Here is a 20,718-nt window from a genome sequence, read left to right on the forward strand (position 1 = left end):
CTATACCACATGGTACATACCTTTTTCCCAGTGTGATGCAGAGCCAAAGCCAGCTCTGTTGAGATGGTGCTCTTGCCTACGCCCCCTTTCCCCGATAGCACCACGACAATGTGCTGGACCCCAGCCAGGTTACCTCCATCTGTAAGGGACAAGAGGACCAGGGTGAGGAAACAGTTTTCGTTCCATCTGATTTCCAATGTTCTGGTTGCAAGTGAGGTTGCTTATGTGCACAAAATGGCATCTGTCAGGCACAAAAGGAAGGCATTTGGCAGGTGAGAGATGAGGAGGAACCCAAGTTTGCAAAAGTACATTTATTTATTTTTAAGGGGAAAACCCTAAGGTGGGAGAAATATGCAATACAGCTGATTGAGGACAGAGTGAGCTCTGTGGTCATTTATTTACTATCTGTTAAATTTGTTAGTTGCTTAGCCTTTCCCAAGGAAATCCAAAGCGACTTACAGCCAAGCAAACAATCCACACACTGATACATTAAAACCAACATGGTTTCTCTATAAAATGCTTAGAAATGAACGCTGCAGGTTGCTTTAAAAATAAATTGTGGATAGCCAAATTATTATTATTTAAAAACAGCAAAAGTAGGTCAAAAGAAAGAACAATAAACAATGGTAAACATATTCTGCTGATTACCATAGACATTACAGTGGTACCTCAGGTTACATACGCTTCAGGTTACAGACTCCGCTAACCCAGAAATAGTACCTTGGGTTAAGAACTTTGCTTCAGGATGAGAACAGAAATTGTGCTCCGGCGGCGCGGCAGCAGCAGGAGGCCCTATTAGCTAAAGTGGTGCTTCAAGTTAAGAACAGTTTCAGGTTAAGAACGGACCTCTGGAACGAATTAAGTACTTAACCCGAGGTACCACTGTACTTCAAAGTAAGATTTCAATGTATGAAACTGCATACATTGCCACAAAAGCCACCTTTTTATTTTCTCCCTTGATTAAGTGTTTAATGTACAGGTTCCCACAATATTTGAAGCCAAAATCTGTTATGAATTGCAAATTCATCAAAGCACCCAACACATCCCCTCCCAATTTGTATTAGCAATTCTCTCAATTCATACCTCCACTTGCACTAGCTAGTTGTGGCATTTTGGCTTATGACAGTTGGAAGCCAAATTCCATAGCGATTAGAATTCCAGGACACCTCAATCACTGGCTTCTGTAGTAACAAAGCCATCCAGGATGTCTCCCATTGCAAAATGTAAACACAGCCATTAAGTGATCATAGACTCGCGAGGCAAAAAGGTGAATAAGGATGGACAACTTGAGTCACCCAGGAATTTCCTGCACCTTCACACAGCCAGGCTGAGGGAACATCTTAATAAGGCTTAAGTTCCCCAACCGTATCAGAAGCAGAAGACACTTATCTCCTCAGCGGAGGATTTTGGACATTTAAAAGGATATTAAAAGATGGATACTGAGGAAGACAATTCTTGGCACCCTGTGGGGGATCAAAATCAATCGAAGCAACAAGATTCCCTGGAGATGGAGCCAACCATGACCTTGGCAGATGTCATTAGGAAGTCCACGAAAGGTAACACCGGGGTGATCTTTCCCCCTTTCCTACTGCTAAAATGGCTATTAATATTAAAATATTAATATTTATTGAGAAAGGCATGAGGTCATGTTGAATATTAGAAGCTTGCTTGTCAGCTGTCATCAACAGAGAGAGTGTTCTGGGTGACATTTAGTTGTCTTATTGGAGAGAGGGAACGTGGCGACTGAGTAGCAAATATCAGTTTGCGCAAAGGGGCCCCCAAGCTACAAAATTAAGATTGCATCCCTCTATCTAATTTTTATCCCAACTCCTTTAAGGAGCTATGGTGGGAAACATGATCCCTATATCTTTAAACACACACACACAAAATATTACACAATATTGTTATTTGTATACAATAGAATGCATGTTATAAATCATCATGGTATAAAAATAGCACACACAGTGTTTTTATTTCTTTAAATGTTTTAACAGTGTACACTGCCTTGATATCTTATGATATGGTGGTACAGAAATACTTTTATAAATATAATAAATAGGGTTGTATCCAATGCTAGTCCTACTCAGAGTAGACTCACTGAAATGAATAGCCATGACCAACGTAGGTCCATTCATTTCATTGGGTCTACTTCTGAGTAGAACTTGGTTGGATACAACCCACAATCTAAGGCTTATTCTTATGGTTTCTTATATTAGTAATATAAAGATGTCAATAAATATTTGTACAATGCACCAGTAAATATGCACAGGTAATTAAAAGGACAAGATAATTATGAGTGGGTAATTAAAAGGACAAGATAATTATAGATCCGTTCTTGAACTACTCAGATACTAATATCACCTTCCTATCTTTTGTCAAATAATGTATTGATTAACTCTATAAATTTGTTTAGACTATTTCCTGACCTGAAATTCTTAATCCCTCAGTTACAAAACTCCAGCTATTAATCACCTCTTTGGCCTGTGCTTCCGCCTCAAACATAGTTGTCTTGTCATATCTATTACCTATAATAGACTTCTCCCCTCACAACAGCTCTGTGAAGTAGGTTAGGCTGAAAGACACTGACTGGTCAAGATTTATCCAGTAATGTTTATAGCTGAACATGAATCTCCCAAGTCAGAGACTTAACACTCCAATCAATTAGGAGAATATAACTGTAAAAGTGAGTCGTTCCACACAGAAATAAGTTATTTTTACACTTAACTTTATGTAATGGTGATGAGTGATATATAATATATACACAATTTCAATAATCCTTCAGTCTTGGAACTTAGGAAAGTATTATCCCCTTATTGCAGATGCAAAGACAATGAGAGAGTAGCTTGCCTAAGGCAACCTAGAGAGTTCATGGCAGATAGGGATGGAAACAGGAACTTCCTCATTCATCCCTGAGACTCTTAGTCTGCAAATCTTATGCACACTTTCCTGGAAGTAAGCCTCAACGAACACCATAAAACATCTGAATAAATACGCATAGAATTGTACTGTTGGTCACTGTTACACTTAACCATATGATTAAAAAAATACTATCAAATGGCTACGGTGTTAATACCCCCCTTTCGAAAGCACAAGCCAAATTTTATATAGCAAATGTAAAAAGTCTACTGGGAAAGCTTGATTATTTAAATTTTATTTCTATATGCTTTATCTCACTATGACTAATAGTTATAAAACCCAAAAGTGTAAACTGATATAATGATAATTTTCATAGTATGTTATTTGTTGGGTTTTAATTAAGTTGGGTTTTATTGATTTATCCCCCCCCCCCATCTCTCAACCTATTTGTTATCTAATGTCCATTTCCCATATTATATAGCACAATGTCCTAAACTGAACTGGTTTGGAATACTGTGCCCTGCATTTAATAGAATAATAGAACCATAGATGGAGCCAGAGTCAATGACAGGCAGGGTCAACTAATTTCTCTTTAGTCCCCATCCTCCTCCCTGCTGAGTTCTACAATAGCAACATGGAGATCAAGGCTGAGGAAGTTGACCAGCAGTGCTGTCCACCCGGGCTGGTTACCTATAAGAAGGCAGGGGAACTGTGGGCTGTTTGACAGCAGACAGAGTTTGGCAGGGCAGATCCCCATTTGTCCCTCCACAGTGTACAACGCAAGGCCTAAGCTTCCGAAAAACACTGCACGCCAGAGGCAAGTCCTTCTGCCAACATTCAAATTTTGCATTCATAGGTGCTAACTTGAATAATTTTTTTTGGGGGGGGGGGTGTTTCTGCTCTGCCCCCCCCCCCCACTTCTGCAGAGCACACCTTCCTCCACTGTGCACAACTGGGCACTGGTCTCTCCTCCCCCCGTCCCTACGCAAGAACCTTGTTTAAATTACAGTGGTACCACTACTTGCGTTCACCTCCGGTTACATATCCTTTGGGATACACACGCAGCAAACCCAGAAGTGTTTTTCCGGGTTTTGCCGTGCATGCATGTGCAGAAACACTATATTGTGCCGCGTGCATGCGCAGAAGCGCTATATCGCACTGCACGCATGCGCAAAACAGGCACCTCCGGTTGCAGAAACCTTGGGATTTAAATGTTTTAAGACATGACATTTCAATAGCCTGCACTTACTGAATTAAGGACTTACAATTTAAAGCATTGAAAACTGTTAAGATTAATTTTAGCACATGTGAAGAACAAAAGTATATGTCAGGGTGGGGAACCTTTGGCCCCCCACCCTAACCATCAGCCATTTTGGTGAGGACTGATGTGAGTGGGAAGTTCAGCAACATCTGGAGGGCCAGCTGTTTCTCATACACCAGACCAACAGGAAGTTGAATATGAACCTTAACTCTTCATTTTCTAAGTGGCTCTGAAATGCAGAAACTGCAGTGGCAACTTTGATCAGTGGTAGAGTAAGCTGTCTTGTCAGGCTTAGTTACATCACTTCTACCCGCCTTGGGAAAAGAGGTATTAAAGCCTCTTGTTGTACACAGTTTACCTGAGAAGCTCAGCACATGAAGAGGTTTGAACTGGTTGCTCAAGCCACATGGAACACAAGCCACTCTTGTGTTCCTATATCAATAATTTAGGAACTTTCACCACTTTGTAACTAAGCTAAGTTGTACTGCCTGTGCAACTTTTCTAAACGGATGTATGGAAATGTACATGAACCTGACCTTTGAAGAGTTTGTAAGTAAACCATTTTTTAAAACTTACCAAACATGTAGTCGTCTTCTTATGCTGGGGTAAGAGGGAAACTTTAGAAAGAAACTTTTAAAGGGGGCATTTTAGAACTCACTTGGACATATTTTAAAGATCTAACGACCTGTATTTCCGTGCTTTACTTTGCTGGATATTTAGTGGCTTTAAACCTCTGCTGGGGTTTTCTCACTGTAGAGCACTTGCCCCAAACTTGGATCTTGGCATATCCCCAACCCCTCTCTCTTTTGCAGCAACGCAACTGTCATTAGCCTCAACTAAGGAAGAAAGCTGTAATCCAGCAAGGTCTGGAGGGCAGGTTCAACATCATTGCTCTTATTTCTTTGGAAAAAGTTCCTGTGCTTTAACAGCAGATAGTCATCTGACAGGCGCAGATTATCCCATTGTTGTTGAACATCTGCTTCTCCACAGATGTTAAAAAGTACAGGAAGCCTAGTTAACATCCAATCCCCTTCCCCAGCGACCATGCCTTCAAAGCGCATCAATCACTCACCCTCTGCGGCTTCCTCCATGTTGCTTCAGCAATTCCTCACCACTTCCGACTTCGTCAGGTGATTGACATGCACCTTGACGAATGAACTGACAACGGGGGTTTGCTTTGCCCGTCCTCTAACGAGTGACATCAATCTTGTCCAATGAAGAGGCAGCTGGGGGATCACGTTGCCCGCCTTTGTTCGGTACTCGACTGAGTGACGTAAACTTTAACCAATAGAAAGTCACCAGGGACTCTTCGGCTGCCTCCTGTCCTATGAGACAGCACTCACCTTACCCATTGACTGTTCCTTCTCAGCCAACCATATCTCGGAGACCGCCTTCTCTCTCTCTTTTTTTAATTGAGAAAATCTCCACCTCCTTGTTGAAGAGGGAGGAACAGGGTTTGCCAATGAGAGAGATGGGAAAGGGTCACTGGCGTCACCACGCCGTACTGCGCGTGCGACTTGAGCGCTATGCCGGGCGCTGAGCGAGGGAAGCGTCCAATGAGGAGAGAGGAAGATGGTGCCGTTCCCCCGCCCTCTCCCTTTCGTCGGGGGCGGGAGGAGCAAGAGGAGGAGTGACGCAGGTAGGAAACGGACGTGGAAGGAGGGGAGGGAGCCGAGCCGAGCTGCCAATGGGCGCGGCCAAGGTGGGCGCGCGCAGCGTGGATTGTTTATATCTCGCCTGTGGGAAGGAGGCCGGGGTGCGGCGCCTGCCGATGTGGAGCGGAGGGAGGCGCGCTCGCTCGCTCGCTTCTGAGGGGCCGGGGGAGGAGGAGGAGGAGGGGAAGCGGCTCTGTGGCTGGACGGCTGAGGTAGGCCATGGCGGGTGTTCGCGGCTGAGGAGAACGGGGCGTATGTATATGTATGGGGTAATCCCAGCCTGCGGCCTACAGCTCGGTTGAGAAAGTACTTCTGAGGCCACAAGCGGACCGTTGGCCAGTTTCTGGCAGGACCCCTCCCAGTGGCTGCTGGGAGTTTTCGCAAAGGACGCTGGGTAAAGTTGGACACTGGTCTCATTGCCCCGCCCCCAACTTACGAGGCATTTATTGGGTGCTTGGCCGAGAGACAGTGAGTCAGCGCAAGAATTATAGAATTGTACAGTTGGAGGCGGAGGGACCCTAAGGGTCATCTAGTCCAACCGAATGACTTTTTCTAAGTGGGGGCACGATTTAGCTGAAGTCGAGAGGTGCCTTTTCTCCTGTAGTTTTTTAAGGTACCTCTGTACCTTCTTTGCTTAAAAGACTATTGGGAAGGATGTGGGGTGTGTGTGTATGTGTGAAAGAGAGAGAGATTTGCCTAAAGGCCCAGTCGTGATGTTTGGGGTTCTATACTGAAGACACCCCCCTCTCTATCTCTGCACCCTATAATTTTAAACTTTTTAATTGTAACATAATGAATGAGCCAAAGGCCCAGTAGCGGGATATTACATTATACAAACAAACAAAATACTAAAATGAAAAAGTAGTAACACACCCATATTTCCTCAGCTGGCGTGGATGGTAAATGTTGAGCATCTAAGTCAGAAGCATAAGAAATAAAATCCCACCAGATGGCATAAAAGCGTTCTGGGTCAGCAGCCCATAAATTGACCACTGGAGAAAATGAGAGACGTGAGATTTCTGTCAGCTTTGAAGGCATGGGAAAGAGACATAGAAAGCTTCCTTCTAAAATTGTATGTGTGCCTTTTCTCCCTCCCCCCCTTCTTTACATCACAACTCTTAAAAAGTATAATTCTGTATGATTGAGATGGGGAACCTTTGCCCCTGCAGATCATGTTGGACTCCAGACTCCCATCAGCTCCAGCTAGTGTAGTCAAAGAGATAGGGATCATGGGAGCTGGAGTCTAACAATATCTGGAGGGCCACAGATCCCCCAGCCCTGCAATAGGAGGTTGCTTTTTGCTACACACCCATACAAGATGTCAGCCTTCAGAGGTACTCCTTCTCTATCTGGTTGGTCCTTTCTGGCTAGTCTGTTTGTAGTGCGTTTTTCTTGGGTTGCTGTATTTATCTCTTATAAGTAATTCACTTTATTATGTATACCATGTTCTGCCCATAGCCTTTTAAGAACAATTTTAATGAGATTAAGAATACAAAAAAAATGTACACATGAAAAAAGCTAAACACTGCTCTAAAAAGCAGTGATCTAAAATAAAATGCACATACACATCTTTAAAATCAGTAGTTTGCTTGCTTTTGTATTTTCTTAACTTGCTTTTACCGATCTATGTCAGCTACTTTGAGGCACCTTGGAAAGGTGCATAGAGATATTTTTTTAGTGAATTAAAAAAAAAAAATACAGGTTGGTTAGGACTTCGGTGAAAGGAACCAGAGTATGTGTACTTTGTAAATTTAAGATGTCAGTGGGCCATGTGTATTTTAGTCCAAAAAGAAAAAAGAAAAAAAAGAGAGAGAAAGTGAGACTGTACTCTGCCTTCTTAGGGGTTTATGTATGCTTGTGCCAATTGCAGGTGGCAAGGTTATATATTACGCTGCATTTAGAGGGATAATGTGTGCTTGTAATATGTTTAAGTACCTCGGTCTACGAACTTAATCCGTTCCGGAAGTCCATTATAAACTGAGGCGCACTTCCCTAATGAGGCCTCCTGCTGCAGGTGCCCTTCCACCGTTCGGATTCCGTTCTTAGACCGAGGTAAAGTTCTCAAACTGGGCCACTATTCCCGTTTTTGCGGTGTTTGTAAACCAAATCATTCTTAAACAGGACTGTTCTTAAACCGAGGTACGACTGTAGTAGGTGGAAGGGGGCTTTGGGTGCCATATGGATGTAGGGGAGGAGAAGGAGAAGCTGTAGATAAGCAAGAGTTTTCTTGTGTATACGGGAAAGGAAACTGTTGTGGGAGGGGTGAATGTAGGTACAGTTGCCCCAGTTTTGAGGACTGTGGATGGAAGGGGATGGGAAAGTTGTATTATGTGAGCAGCAGTTACCTTTGGGCATGGACAGTTTTTGAGGCTTCATAGGCACATGTTTATTATTTAAACTATTGTTTACTGTTAAGCTTTACTTTAAATCTGTAAGGCACTGTTGTATAGCCTCTCATGGGGATCTGAAACACAGCAGCCGTGCCTCACAGGACGTGTCTGAATTAAGAGAGACCCCATATTGAATGCAGCAGCAGTTGTGTTTGCAGTGAGTGCATAGGTGTTCTCACTGCACATGCATCAAATAGGACTCATAAATATACAGTGGTACCTCGGGATGCGAATGGGATCCGTTCCGGAGCCCCGTTTGCATCCTGAATAGAATGTAAGACGTGACGTCGCGTTTTGCTGCTTCCACGCATGCGCGTGATGTCATTTTGAGCGTCTGCACGAGCAGCGAAACCCTGAAGTAACGCGCAACCCGGAAGTGCTCAACCTGAAGCACATTCAACCCGAGGTATGACTGTGCGTGCATCTGGTATCCACAGTTTTGTTGGGGCTACCAGAAGTATGAATGTGGGTATTGGGTCAGGCACCTGCACTTTGTTTTGTACTTAAGAGTTTCCTGTGCCAAATACTAGCACATCTGAAGCGCATATAATTGTTGCATATAATGTGGTTCTGTTCTTGGAGAGCCTGGTTTCACAATGGATTCATGGCAAATGGTGGGACTTGAACTAGGATAAAATCCCAACTCTATATGGACAACATAGTTCATTCTATCCTGTGGGGCTGGATTACCTGTGTGCTTTGGCTCACCTCTGTGATACTAGCATTCTGTATTGAGGCAGTGCAGTACAGTTCATATAAAGTTGGATTGGGATCAGAGAGACCTGCTTCAAATCCCTGCTTAGTTAGGTCAGTGGCCTTCCAGGGTGCCTTTCATATGCCCCTCCTTTATGTGCTGAATTTAATTACTGACCGGGCACATAATTTAAATGTGATTTTCTACCTGTGGGTGTTAGAAAGTAAGTGATGCAAAGTCACTTCTGCTTTATGGGATGTCATTGCCATCTTTGAGTAGTGATGGTTCTCATTACATACTAAGTGACCTTTTCTTTCCACTTGATAGTTTAAGGCTGTGATCATTTAATACTATTTATTAAAGAAGTAAAAGTTAGGATACTTTTATGCAAAAGTATTTATATCTAAGAATAAAACTGATAATTATGAATCCATAATTGATAACTTTGTTCTGTGGTCACATTACATAGTGCTTACTGAGTCTTGTGGGTGCCTTAGGAGCCTAGCCTCTCCTTTAGCTTTCTGGGACTGTAAGCTGGTGATAACCACTCCTCTGTTACATATGAGAGTCACTGACATTTTCTAGCTAGTGTGGAGTGTAACTCTGTATGCCTAAGCGAGTAGTTTTCAGTCAGTGTGCCATGGCACCCTGGGGTGCCGCAGGCAACACTGACCTCTGTCCCTCTTTCTTTCCTTCCTTCCCTCCTTTCATGCCCTCTTGCCTCTCTGCCTCCCAAAGGCTTGTGTGGCTGTTTGTTGCAGCAGCCCTGGCTACAAGCTCCTCAGGCAAATGGTGCCTCTGGAGCTGGCCAGGGGGTGCTGGTTGCCAGAAGCTGAGGCAGCCTCAAAAAGGGGCGAGGGGCTGCTGGCTCTGCAGGCAAGGGGTGACATAACTGGGCTTCTGAGACTTGGAGCTCCCATAGGGGAGCCACAGAAATAATGTAGTTGGTCAAGGGAGCCCTGGACGCAAAAAGGTTGAAAACCTCTGGCCTAAGCATATATTATATGAATGCATGTTTGCTGTTGAAGCAGTGTACTGCTTTCTAGCCCTAGTGGTTTTTGCACTGGAACACACTCCTTATGGCATCATTATAGGTTCACCCTACAGTGGAAGGAAGCAATCCTTTCTTTTTTAACAGTTAAAGTATGTTGTCTGCCATAGAGACTTTGCTTCAGTGCTCTTGATGTTTCCCAGCTGTGTCTTGGTGTGTTTTCAGTTTGTTTTCTGTTCATGCTCCTCTTTATCCCATACTTAGCTTGTTATAGCTGCTCCTTTGACTGTAAAGTTCACTTGGAGTAATCTTTTTCCTCACAAGGCAGCTCAGTTGTTGACCTGCTGAGCTGCCTGGAGTGGCTCATTTGATCACTGAGCCGAGTGGCCTTAATCGCATTATGCCTATCCTGGTATTCTTTATGATGCCTGGGTTGGGCAGTTCTGAAATAGAGGCCGTTAGATCATGAAAGCTTATCTTCTGGGACACCTTTCAGGACCTCTTCCTGCAAAGTCATTGCAAAACATTTGGATTGTAAGAGCCCTGCTGAATATGACAACCTCTTTTCTTGCATACCCCCTTGGGAGCTAAGAATGGTGCTATTTTCCCCCTGCAATGGCAATCATAAAAATCATAATAATTTGCTTTATATAGCTGCCCCATAGCGGAAGTATTCTAGGAAGCCAGTGTGGTGTAGTGGTTGGACTAGAACCTGCGATGTCTGGGTTCAAATCCCCACTCAATCATAAAGCTCACAGGGTGACCTTGGGTCAGTCACAGCCTTTTAAACTACCTCACAGGGTTGTTGTAGAGATTAACTGAGGGGGGTGAGCCATGTGCTTCTTGGAGAAAATGGTGGGATATAAATGCAATAAATAAGCTCTTTTGCTTTTCTTCTTAAGAAAGCTGGAGGGGCCAGCCAGATGGAGATGTCATTTACCAACCTGGCATCCAGAGATCTCCATGTGGTCACAACTGGACCTGTGCCAGTAGCAAAACATGCCTGGCACCTCGCTAATTTCTAACACTGCTTATTCACTGTGCTTGTCTTGGGTATTGTGCTTCAATAAAGCACTTAATTTTTCTGTTACAATATATTGGCAGTGGTCCTTATTTCTGGTTTAGGGTGCAGTTTTGAACCCCGATTTTCATAAACTCCTGTAGCCTGGGGGTAAATAGTAGGACAGGAAGGCTTTGGTCACATTTAAGCAAGAACTGTTGGCAGATGTTTCAAAACGTTAAGTTTGTGGCCTGTAACTTCTCTGTATAGAATGACTGGAATCAGCTGCAGTGTAGCAAAAATGTATTTGGTTAAAACACTCGATGTTTACATAAAGGAGGATAAGGGAGGTTCTTGCTGGTCTCTACTGTTGGATATTTCTTGTTTTCAGTGAAATATTTTCCCTTGAACTGTACTGTATCCTCTTCTTGACTGCAGCGTCCATCCCATCTCCAAAGTAGTATATTGATTTATCCAGAGAGCTTAGGGAAACACATGGTCATTTGCCCCCCTCAGTAGATCAGACTTGAAAGCACGACTTGCTCAAGGTCATCTGAGGAGATTCCCAGTGAAGTGAGGATTTGGACTTGGTTTTCAGTGATCTTAGTCTAATCGCTACATTGTACAATGCTTCCATTCTGAAACCTTGCAATTTAAAAAAGTAAACTTTAAAAACATAAAACAAATGGACTCAAGAAAAAGGCCAGGTTAGGGTGGGTGGGAACCGAGAAGAGAAGTGGAAAACTATATGAAATGACATTTTCAAAGACTGAACTCCGGGGGTGGGGTGCGGGAGAGAGTACATACATGACTGCTGTGATGGATAAGTGAATCTGTCTAAGACAGAGTGCCTGATATGATATTATTCTCTTTCTGCCTTCTTCCTCTCTCCAGGCTCTCATGCCTCCTTCCATGTTCAGGCTCTTTTATAATACGTAGCTATTTGCTTCAGATGGTCTGTCTTGTGCATTTGTACAGAATTATTTTTTAAGGCATCACTAGCAGTTATTACAGTACAACAGATTACCTTTGTTTATGTTGACTTTCCCCAGCATTTTTGTTGTTGTTGCTGCATTCCCCTCCTCCCTGCAAAGAACTCAGGGTTGTGCATATGTTTCCTTGCAGCAGCCCTGCGAGAGGTTTAAGTCGGCAAGACAATGACTGCCCTAGAATCAGTAAGCTTTATGGATGAGTGGGGATTTGACCACAGATCTTCCCTGTATACTGCATATAGCTGCTTACTATCCTTTCTCTTCATTTACTTTGCCTCTCTTCATTAGATTATAAGCCTGCAGGCAGGGCCTGGACATCACTTAGAGCATGTTAAAGGCTATAAATAATAAACAGTTTCTGTCTGAAGGAAGGATGATTGTTCTTGTTATTGTGTGGTTAATAGTAAAGTAGGAAGAGTTGGCTTGAATAACATCTCTCCTTGCTTTCCAGATTACCTCTCCAAACACGCCATGGCACGCCGTATGCGCAACAGCAGAGCTTGGCACTATGTCCTGAGTGGGGTACGCCGTGATGCAGACTCAAGGACAGTAGCATTGCCCTCTGGTTCCCTTAGCTGGTCGTCTGATTCTGATGGGCAGGTATGATAGTGCAGAACAGCCTTCTTAAGACCCAGTGCCATCTGGATAGTTGACTGTTTGTCTGAGTGGGAAAATTGACTGTTGGCATGTGTTTTGGATTTTTGACCAGGACTGTAATAGCTTTGCCCAATGAACTAAACTTTCATGAGCAATGAATCCATGAACCTAGCAGGGAGCTTAAATTGATCTACATTCATGTTTTTTCTTATCTGGGTGAGAGAAGTAAGTTGGCACTATTCCCGCCCCCACTACCACCGGAATTAAATTACACCAGCATGTGTGGTAAACCACATGAAAGTTTATTTTGTGCTAGATGGAGTCTATTTACTTCATCAGTTGATGTTTTCAGAGTGTGGGCACCCAGAGCTTGGTTGCAGAGTGTATGCTCTTTTTGTTCACAATACTCAGATTCAGCTGAGATCTCCATTTGAGAGGTACTTGAATAGCAAAGCAGGGAAGGAACATGGCCTGAGCCCCCAGCTAGTTTATTTAATAAATTTATTCATTGTGTTTATATACAGGTGATGACCACTTTGAGTGCATTCAGTTGATGCGCGACCTCTGATAGTGGGTTGTTTTGGACTAGGAAGAGGGTAGAATGGGTGTGAAGGGGTGGGAGGGGCTTCTGTGCGCTCTGCCGATGTGCAGGGGGGCCAGGAATGCAAATTATGGTTTGCCTGTACCACCTTTCTACTAAGGCTTCCAAGGCGGTGTACAATTTTAAAGTGCTAAGATGAGGGGAAAAACATGTAAAATTAGGAGTGGGGGCAGTCTGACTGGAGTAGGCTCTGATGTCGTCTGTACCTGCCTCCCTCACACTCCTCTTCCTCCTCAGAGGAGCAGGCTGATGTCTGAAAATCAAGATTGCACTGCTGTAGGGTAAGGCTGAACCACTAAGAGGGACTACTTACTGTTTTCTAACCAAAACAAACTGGGAAGTTAGTTAAAAGCACAAGACTCAGTGCAAAGAGTGTAGGTTAAGGAAGTAACAGTGCAATCCTATACATGTCTATTCAGAAGTCCCATTAAGTTTAGTGCAACTTAGTCCCATATAAGTGGGTATGGGGATTGCAGCCTAAAGCAATAAAAGACCATCCCTACTTCATTTTATGCTATGGCATCCTCCTACACTCTCCAGCCGGTCTTCTTAGGCGCCGAACTTTCCTCACTAAAGCAGTGTATGGCTTCCAATAGTCACTAGTCTCAGCGGGTCTCTTATCTTTTGTCAATTCCCCAGAGGAAGAACGTATAAGAGCTAAAGGAAGGTGGAGTGAGAGAGACAACAGAAAAGCCTGCAGTTCTTCCTACTCTGTGGGTTTTTATATAGATAAGCAGGTGTCATATCAACCTCTCTTGCCATATTATTGTGGCTGCTGCTTCTGCTTTGCTGCCAAATGATGGCTCTCTCAGCCTCTTATCAGTTGAGAGGGTGCAGCTTCAATAGAGGCTACACAGAGCCAAGCTCTTCCACTTCAGTCACCCTTTAGAAATTCTTTTCAGTAAATCTTTAAAGTCTGGCTTTATACCAGGATTCATTTATACCAGTGAAAGTGGACAGCATTGACTTCAGAGAGTATATGTAAAAATAAAAAGAACTCAGCTTAAAAATAACATTTCTTTTGAGAGGAGAAATCCATGGGAATGGAAAATGACATGGGTTGGTTCTGAGCATTTTTTTTTGGAAAGAGCATTCTAATAGTTTGTTTTTCTTTCTTCTGGGCAGCACAGCGACTCTGATTCAGAGCCAGAATTTCCTTCTCTTTTGCCTTCCATACCCACAGCAATCCCTGTAACTGGAGAGTCGTACTGTAACTGTGAAAACCAGAATGAAGCTCCATTCTGCTCTAATGTGCACACCATTCACCAGATCAAAGACTGTCAGTGTGGAGAGGAGGATGAATGTAAGGAAGCATTTTAAAAATCTCATAAGAGTTAGGGATGTGTTGGAATGTGACATAGATGTGCAGGGGGAAAATAGTGAATGGATCTATGACTCCCATTGGCCATGCTGGTTGGGCCGGATGGGAGTTTGACTCCAGCAACATCTGGAAGGTCATAAGTTCCTCAACCCTGCTCCATTTCTGATCTTTCTCCACAGGGCCTTTGGAGAACTTAAAATATCAGTTAAGAAGAGAAGGCAGAAATCTTTTCACATGCCCAGAACCCCTCTCTCTGACATGCTAGTTTTCTGTGTGGAGAGATTTCTTGAAATCAATTACTTTGTTCCATATTATACCGCTTTCAAAGGCAACAAATCATGGAGGAAGATCTTAAATAACTTAAATACAGGGGCATTAGGTCCTGAGAGTGTTTACATGCAGCCCAAATTGGTACAGTCCAGACACAGGTTTACTACTTCATTTCTCTTCATTTGTAATAGCTCTTCCTTTGTGTTGAAGTGCAGTTTGAGTTGGGTGGCTGAGATCCAATATCATTTGTGTTTTTGAAAGATACCATCTCCCCTGCTGTCATTTAGATTTTGACTGGGTATGGGATGACCTGAACAAATCCACTGCAACATTGCTGACCTGTGATGACCGTAAGGTGAACTTCCACATGGACTACAGCTGTGGCACTGCTGCAGTCCGGGGAAACAAGGAGCTAGCAGAAGGGCAACACTTCTGGGAAATCAAGATGACCTCACCCGTCTATGGCACAGACATGGTACATTGAATGGTGATGTTTAGGTGCTGCAGGGGGCAGCTAAACAAAACAGGATGATTCATTGATAGCAGTACACTAAGCGTATTCTTTTAAAATATTTTTCTCCTGCTTTTGCAGCTGAAAGCAGCAAGCAGCCAACATTAAGTGTAGCTTGAATTAATAAATGGCACATCAGTAAAACTCATCAGAAAACAGGCCAGAAGCATGTAAAGCATCAGTCAGGCTCTGGGGCTGGTGGATTAAAACGATTTTCAAATGGCCTCAAAACACGGCCAATGTAGGATCCAAGCAGCTGTCCTAGGAGTTCTATAACTTGGGCACAAGCTTTCACTTGTTATTGCTGTGCTTTGCAATTGAGTAGAGATGCCATTTATGAAAACTGGCATCTTGTATGGTAAAGTCCAGTGGGGACACCATGATCTGCATAATCTTAGTACCCTTAGGCCACCGCATGCGTGTACAGCTGTGTCTTTAACCCTCAAATAGCTCTCAGATATGGTGCTTTCATATCATTGCTTGCTTCACTATGAGGCTGGAGGATTCCTTGCACTCCCAGAATGCTTGCTTAGGGGCTGCTGGAAAGGAGTCATAGCTCAGTCTTTACATGCTAGAGGCCCAAAATTGAATCTCTGCTACCATCTTCAGCTAAAATGATAAAGTAGCGGGTGAGGGGGAACCCTTGACCTCAGATCCTAGAAAGCTGCTGTCAGTCAAAGTACATAGTATGTGAGTATATCAGGTATGGGGAACCTTTGACTCTCTAGATCTTGCTGAACTATAACCCCCATAATCTTCGGCCATTGGCCATGCTTGCTGGGGTTGATGGGAGCTGGAGTTCAACAATATCTAGAAGGCCAAAGGTTCCCTAATTTTGGGCTAGACGAACAAGTAGTCTGACCTGATAGAACACATAATTATTTTACATGAACCAGCCCTAAGATGACTTGCTTATTCATATCCATTGGAATAAACCGTTCCATCTTAAGACCAAAGATTTCCTTAGTAATGTCTTGGCCTTTGCTGCAGGCATATGTGCAACATTAGAGACTGAAATGTTTCGGGGTGGTACCGTATTTTCCATTAGAGTTGTAGGTTTGTCAAATTGCCTAAATTCAATTACCTGTCATAGGTCTACACAACCAATAAAGTGCTATGCAATAAATTGGATGATACTGTGCTGTGACACACATTATGTGAAATAAAATCATGCAGGTCAACACAGCATGTCAGATTGATGTACTGCTGAGGTCGGTCTGCAAGAGTTGAGTATAGCAGAGCTCAAACCATGGGCCAGAAACCAGAATGCAGGAGAGGGTAATTATGTAATATGTATTTGTGAACTGTCCAGATGCATTAACAAGGTTGAATTTTATTAATTGATATTAAAAATGCATAGCGCTAGACAACTGAACAGTAAATAGTTCAGTTCTATCAACGTGTTCTTTATCTAAACTAGAGGGAATGCATGTTGGTTTAGAAAGTAGGGAGTATGAATGATTTCCCCCACCCAAAGTGATTGTTGGAACCTGAAATGTTCTCTGTAGTAGTGGAGCAGAATCAGTGGCTCTGAAGGCTAAATAAAAAGCTTACATGAGCAAATGCTCAGGTGATTGCTTAGGTGGCTCCATGATTTATGTAGTGTGTGTACTTTTGTCCGTGTCCCTGCCCTCTTCTCCTCATTTCAAATTTTCTGTCCACATCTAGATGGTGGGAATTGGGACATCAGATGTGAATCTGGACAAGTACCGCCACACGTTTTGTAGCTTGCTGGGCAAAGATGAAGATAGCTGGGGCCTCTCATATACAGGTAATGGCACTATAGAAAATAATTCATGGGATGAAGGAGAAATGTGAAGGTTTGCCAGTAACTGGAGGTGGCTTGGTGGCTCACAGAGCGATTGAGCCATCAGAGATCATTGCTTAAAGTTGTGCTCCTTCAGATGTGATTGGACTCCAAACTCCCATCATCGCCAGCCCCACACAGCATGGTCAATGTTCACGGGTGATGTGAGTTCTAGTCTTAACATCATCTGCAGTGCTACAGGTTAGCCCTGACTGAAATGTTGAGAACATGAATGTATAAATTCTCCCTTACAAAGGAAGTGAGAGACCATGATTGACTAAAGGAGTTGGACAAGTCATGCTGAGCAAAGGGGTTATATAGTTCATATATTTGTAACTGTAAACAAAAAGTGAAATGACTGGCTTCTGAAGGGGGAAGGTGTATTTCTGTATTTGAAGCCTAATGCCAGCAGACGGGTATGCAGCTGGCATGCTAGCATATAGGAATGGACTAGTGCATGTGGCAGGTGCATTTTAGTGGGCTGCATGTGCATGGGAAGCCTGCACAGGTAAGGGCTTTTTCTTGTGGCTCACACCCTGTATAAATTGTGCTTGGCATACAGGCTAGAGAGCCAAAATACAGGCTAGCTTTCAGAAGTTCAAAGTCTATATTAACATCTTATTCTGTGCATCCCTATTTTATAGGTTATCAGAGAACTTGCACATGCACGTGTAATTAAAATGGCATCTTCAAACTTGCAAGTGTTGGTTTACTGCTTACGTGTTCTGGACTGCTGCATGTGTGAAATTACTTGCTTCTATAAACAAAATGGCTTGGGCCAAAATTTGGCTAGTGAAAAAGCCAAGTATTCAGCTGGTGGTTAAAAAGTTAGTATCAGTATTTTAAAAGTACATCAGAGCAGGTCCCTGTACTGAGAAGATTGCAATCTCAAACATGGCACTGAGGTGTCAACAAAGGCAGGAAACAAGGGTGAGGGTGAACTTGGGTGTGTACTTTCCTTTGGTTACAGTAGCGGACAATGCCCAAGACTTCATGGAATTAGTGGTGACATCACACAGGTGTTCAGGGAGGCAGTTCTAGGCATGAGGGCCATCAAGGGAGAGAGGGAAGATTTTATTTGTTTGAAGGAGCACGGTCCATTTTGTTCTTGCACCCAGCTGTTTTGGCAACAAGTTTTTGTGAGGACTTGAATTAATGGATCAAGACAGATTCACTAAATTTCTGACAAGCAGTCGGAGGCTTGCCCATGTATAACTGATAAAGAACTAGGAAATAACTGTTTTAAGAAAAAGTAGGAATACACAGGATGAGTCTACAGTGTATGTTGTGTAATTGTGGCTGCCAATTGCCCTCTAGGACTTCTCCACCACAAGGGAGACAGAACCAACTTCTCGACGAGGTTTGGCCAAGGCTCCATTATTGGAGTGCACCTGGACACCTGGCATGGGACTCTGACCTTTTTCAAAAACAGGAAATGCATAGGTAAGAGCAAGAGATCCAGAACAGGTTTAAGCTGACCAAACTTTGGCACAACTGAAAGGTGTAGTCCAGTTTTGAGATGAGGGGGAATGTTGGAAGAAGATGCAACTAAGCAGGAGGGAGCTATTGCTAGATATGGGGTAGGATCACTGAAGTGTGAGATCTAAAGTTTAAATTTTAAGGGACTGACTCTCAAAATATCAGCATGCTGTGTGTCCCTACTACACTCAAATTACAATTTTCTCATGTGTAAAGATGTCAGAGGGCCTAGTTGTTAGTGCTGCCTGAGCATCCCAAGCTTTTGACTATTGAAAAGGCTGTTTGGAACTAGTAAAATGTAGCGTAAACCAGAAGTATATGCATGTAAGCCAGCTTTGGCCTTCACATCAGCGTAACTACGACAAGTGTATGGCATCATGTAGCAGCATGACTGGTGCCTGGACAGTTTTCTTGATTGTGCACAGAGACAAAGAGCATAGAACCACATGTTGCTGCTGTTTTCATTGACGCTTAGTCTTTCTCTGTAAGACTATCAAGGGATGGAGTGCCCTGCTCCCCAAATCCTTACAGTGCCCTAGCCAATGGCTGAGAGATTATAGCTTGTTGTGTGCCTTTTCCCCCCATCTCTGTGACCATGTGTTGATCTCAGGCCTCCTTTTTGGTATTTCCATCCAGGAGTAGCTGCCACCAAACTTCAGAACAAGAGATTCTACCCCATGGTATGCTCAACGGCCGCTAAGAGCAGCATGAAAGTAATCCGCTCTTGCGGCAGCCACACCTCCTTGCAGTACCTTTGCTGTTTCCGTCTCCGCCAGCTGCTTCCTGACTACGTGGATACACTCGATGTGCTGCCCCTTCCCCCTGGACTGAAGCAAATTCTGCACAACAAACTGGGCTGGGTGCTGAGCATGAACTGTGGCTCGATTCAGCCACCCTCCCCCACCTCAGGAAATGATTCAGATAGCTCTTGCAGTTCAGATGCTGAGGAATGCCAGCGAAAGAGATGCAGGAGGACATAAAACTTCCTTTGAAGGCCATGTCTTGAAGGATGAGGGTTTTTCCTCAGTGTCTTTATAAGGGTGGTTGAAGCTGGCTCCTCAATGAGGGCAAAGATTTCCCCACTTTCTAGTGAAATCTTGGAACTCAGCAAGTGTTTCCTGCTTTGGAAGAGACCTACCTTCAGGAGGCAAGCCATTCCTGTAGTTTGATTACCCCCATTTGCCTCCTGCTCATCAACTACAGTTGCCAAGTTTTCTGGAAGAGTCTCTGAACCTTGAGACATTCAGTAGCCAAACAGGACAAGGAACACTTTCCTCCCAGCAACCAAATGAATGAGACTCAATTTATGATGAAAACAGAGAAGCCAATGTACTGTGTTGGTTGGCCACTTTCAAGTAATGCCTCTGGGACACAGAAACAGCAATCTTTATCAATATAAAAAGGGCTCTCAGTCTCTTGTGTGTTTTTCAGTGCTTTGGCAAAGACAGCTCTGGCGCAAAATTAACTTGCTCGACTGTCTCTGTAAGTGAACTCATGTGAGCCTTGCAGCTTTAATTGCTTTGCATGTCTACCCGCTGCCTCTCCTGTATTGAACTATATGAAAACATAATTAAAATACAAGCTGCATTGACTTACAAGGGTTGAACACGGGCGTAAGTGACTAATGGTTTTGTTTCTGGTGCTGCTGTGGGACTTTGCTTCTCAAGGTTCCTTCGTCACATGGCTCAGCCAATACCAAACCATTGTTTGGCATTAAGTGCACGACCTGTACACTCCGATCTCCATCTTTGTTTTCACAAATCATAGTTTGCCGTTGCCTTTGAACTGGGCACATCATGTTTTTATTTTGGGATGCTTGTGTCCCACCCTTTAAATAAATACACAGGGTGGCTTATGCTTGAACCAAATCAAACATGAGATTAAAAAGCATGTTGAAAACACTGAAAGGGGGATAAGAACCTCACGGAGATAAAAGATGGTTTAGCTGAGGGGTGATTTGGTAATGCCAGACTTGCATAAGCTACTTTGTTTTCTAGAACTGGAATCTATTTTGTCAACTAAAATCTTGTTGCCTGCCTTCTATACCATATGCAAAATAATGACTAGAGTGGGGTGTGTGAACATAGTTAGAATTAAAGAAAAGTGTGCCTTTGAGCACCACATGAACTGAGTTTACATTCCTGTCACATAAAGATATCCTATTGGGCTTCTTCCAAGCTTTATTTGTTGCTGCATCCTAATTTACTAATTAAATGCTCTTTTGCTGCTATTGTTGGGAGTTGAAAATTTGCTGCCTTACTGCATATCTGTCACAAAGCTATCTCTTGCCCTT

At 43.4% G+C, this 20,718-nt stretch overlaps 2 protein-coding genes across 8 annotated transcripts in view; one reads left to right on the forward strand and one right to left on the reverse strand.

Moving 5' to 3' along the window:
* Nucleotides 1-5,324, reverse strand: part of NUBP2 (NUBP iron-sulfur cluster assembly factor 2, cytosolic) — an 18,021-nt gene extending 12,697 nt beyond the window's left edge. The window contains exons 1-2 of one of the 2 annotated variants that reach the window (XM_083412577.1): nt 5,190-5,324; nt 21-139 (exon numbers count right to left, since the gene is read on the reverse strand). In XM_083412577.1, coding sequence (XP_083268703.1) covers nt 21-139; nt 5,190-5,208 — 138 coding nt within the window. In that variant the 5' untranslated portion in view covers nt 5,209-5,324. Of the gene's footprint in view, nt 1-20; nt 140-4,693 lie in introns of both variants that reach the window. The other variant, XM_083412578.1, reaches the window with a different exon arrangement.
* On the forward strand, nt 1,208-20,031 carry SPSB3 (splA/ryanodine receptor domain and SOCS box containing 3). Of its 6 annotated transcripts, none has more exons than XM_083412552.1 (7): nt 1,208-1,556; nt 12,291-12,439; nt 14,163-14,340; nt 14,916-15,103; nt 16,808-16,910; nt 18,264-18,389; nt 19,062-20,031. In XM_083412552.1, the coding sequence occupies exons 1-7, from the start codon at nt 1,433-1,435 to the stop codon at nt 19,403-19,405; spliced, it is 1,212 nt and encodes a 403-aa protein (XP_083268678.1). In that variant the 5' UTR covers nt 1,208-1,432; the 3' UTR covers nt 19,406-20,031. The 6 variants fall into 6 exon arrangements, with proteins under 6 accessions (XP_083268678.1, XP_083268679.1, XP_083268682.1 ...); XM_083412553.1 differs by lacking the exon at nt 1,208-1,556 and adding an exon at nt 5,675-5,756; XM_083412551.1 differs by lacking the exon at nt 1,208-1,556 and adding an exon at nt 5,681-5,819.
* The last annotated feature ends 687 nt before the right edge of the window (nt 20,032-20,718 follow it).

This window comes from Podarcis tiliguerta (assembly GCF_965153285.1).
Source record: "Podarcis tiliguerta genome assembly, chromosome: 14".
Classification (NCBI taxonomy): domain Eukaryota; kingdom Metazoa; phylum Chordata; class Lepidosauria; order Squamata; family Lacertidae; genus Podarcis; species Podarcis tiliguerta.

Bases quoted from the DNA above. Each gene is read 5' to 3' on its own strand.
- SPSB3 (XM_083412551.1), top strand. From the start codon at position 5,690: ATGGTGCCGTTCCCCCGCCCTCTCCCTTTCGTCGGGGGCGGGAGGAGC. The intron at 12,440-14,162 runs GTATGATAGTGC...TCTTCTGGGCAG, and splicing joins CGTCTGATTCTGATGGGCAG to CACAGCGACTCTGATTCAGA. The intron at 18,390-19,061 runs GTAAGAGCAAGA...ATTTCCATCCAG, and splicing joins CAAAAACAGGAAATGCATAG to GAGTAGCTGCCACCAAACTT.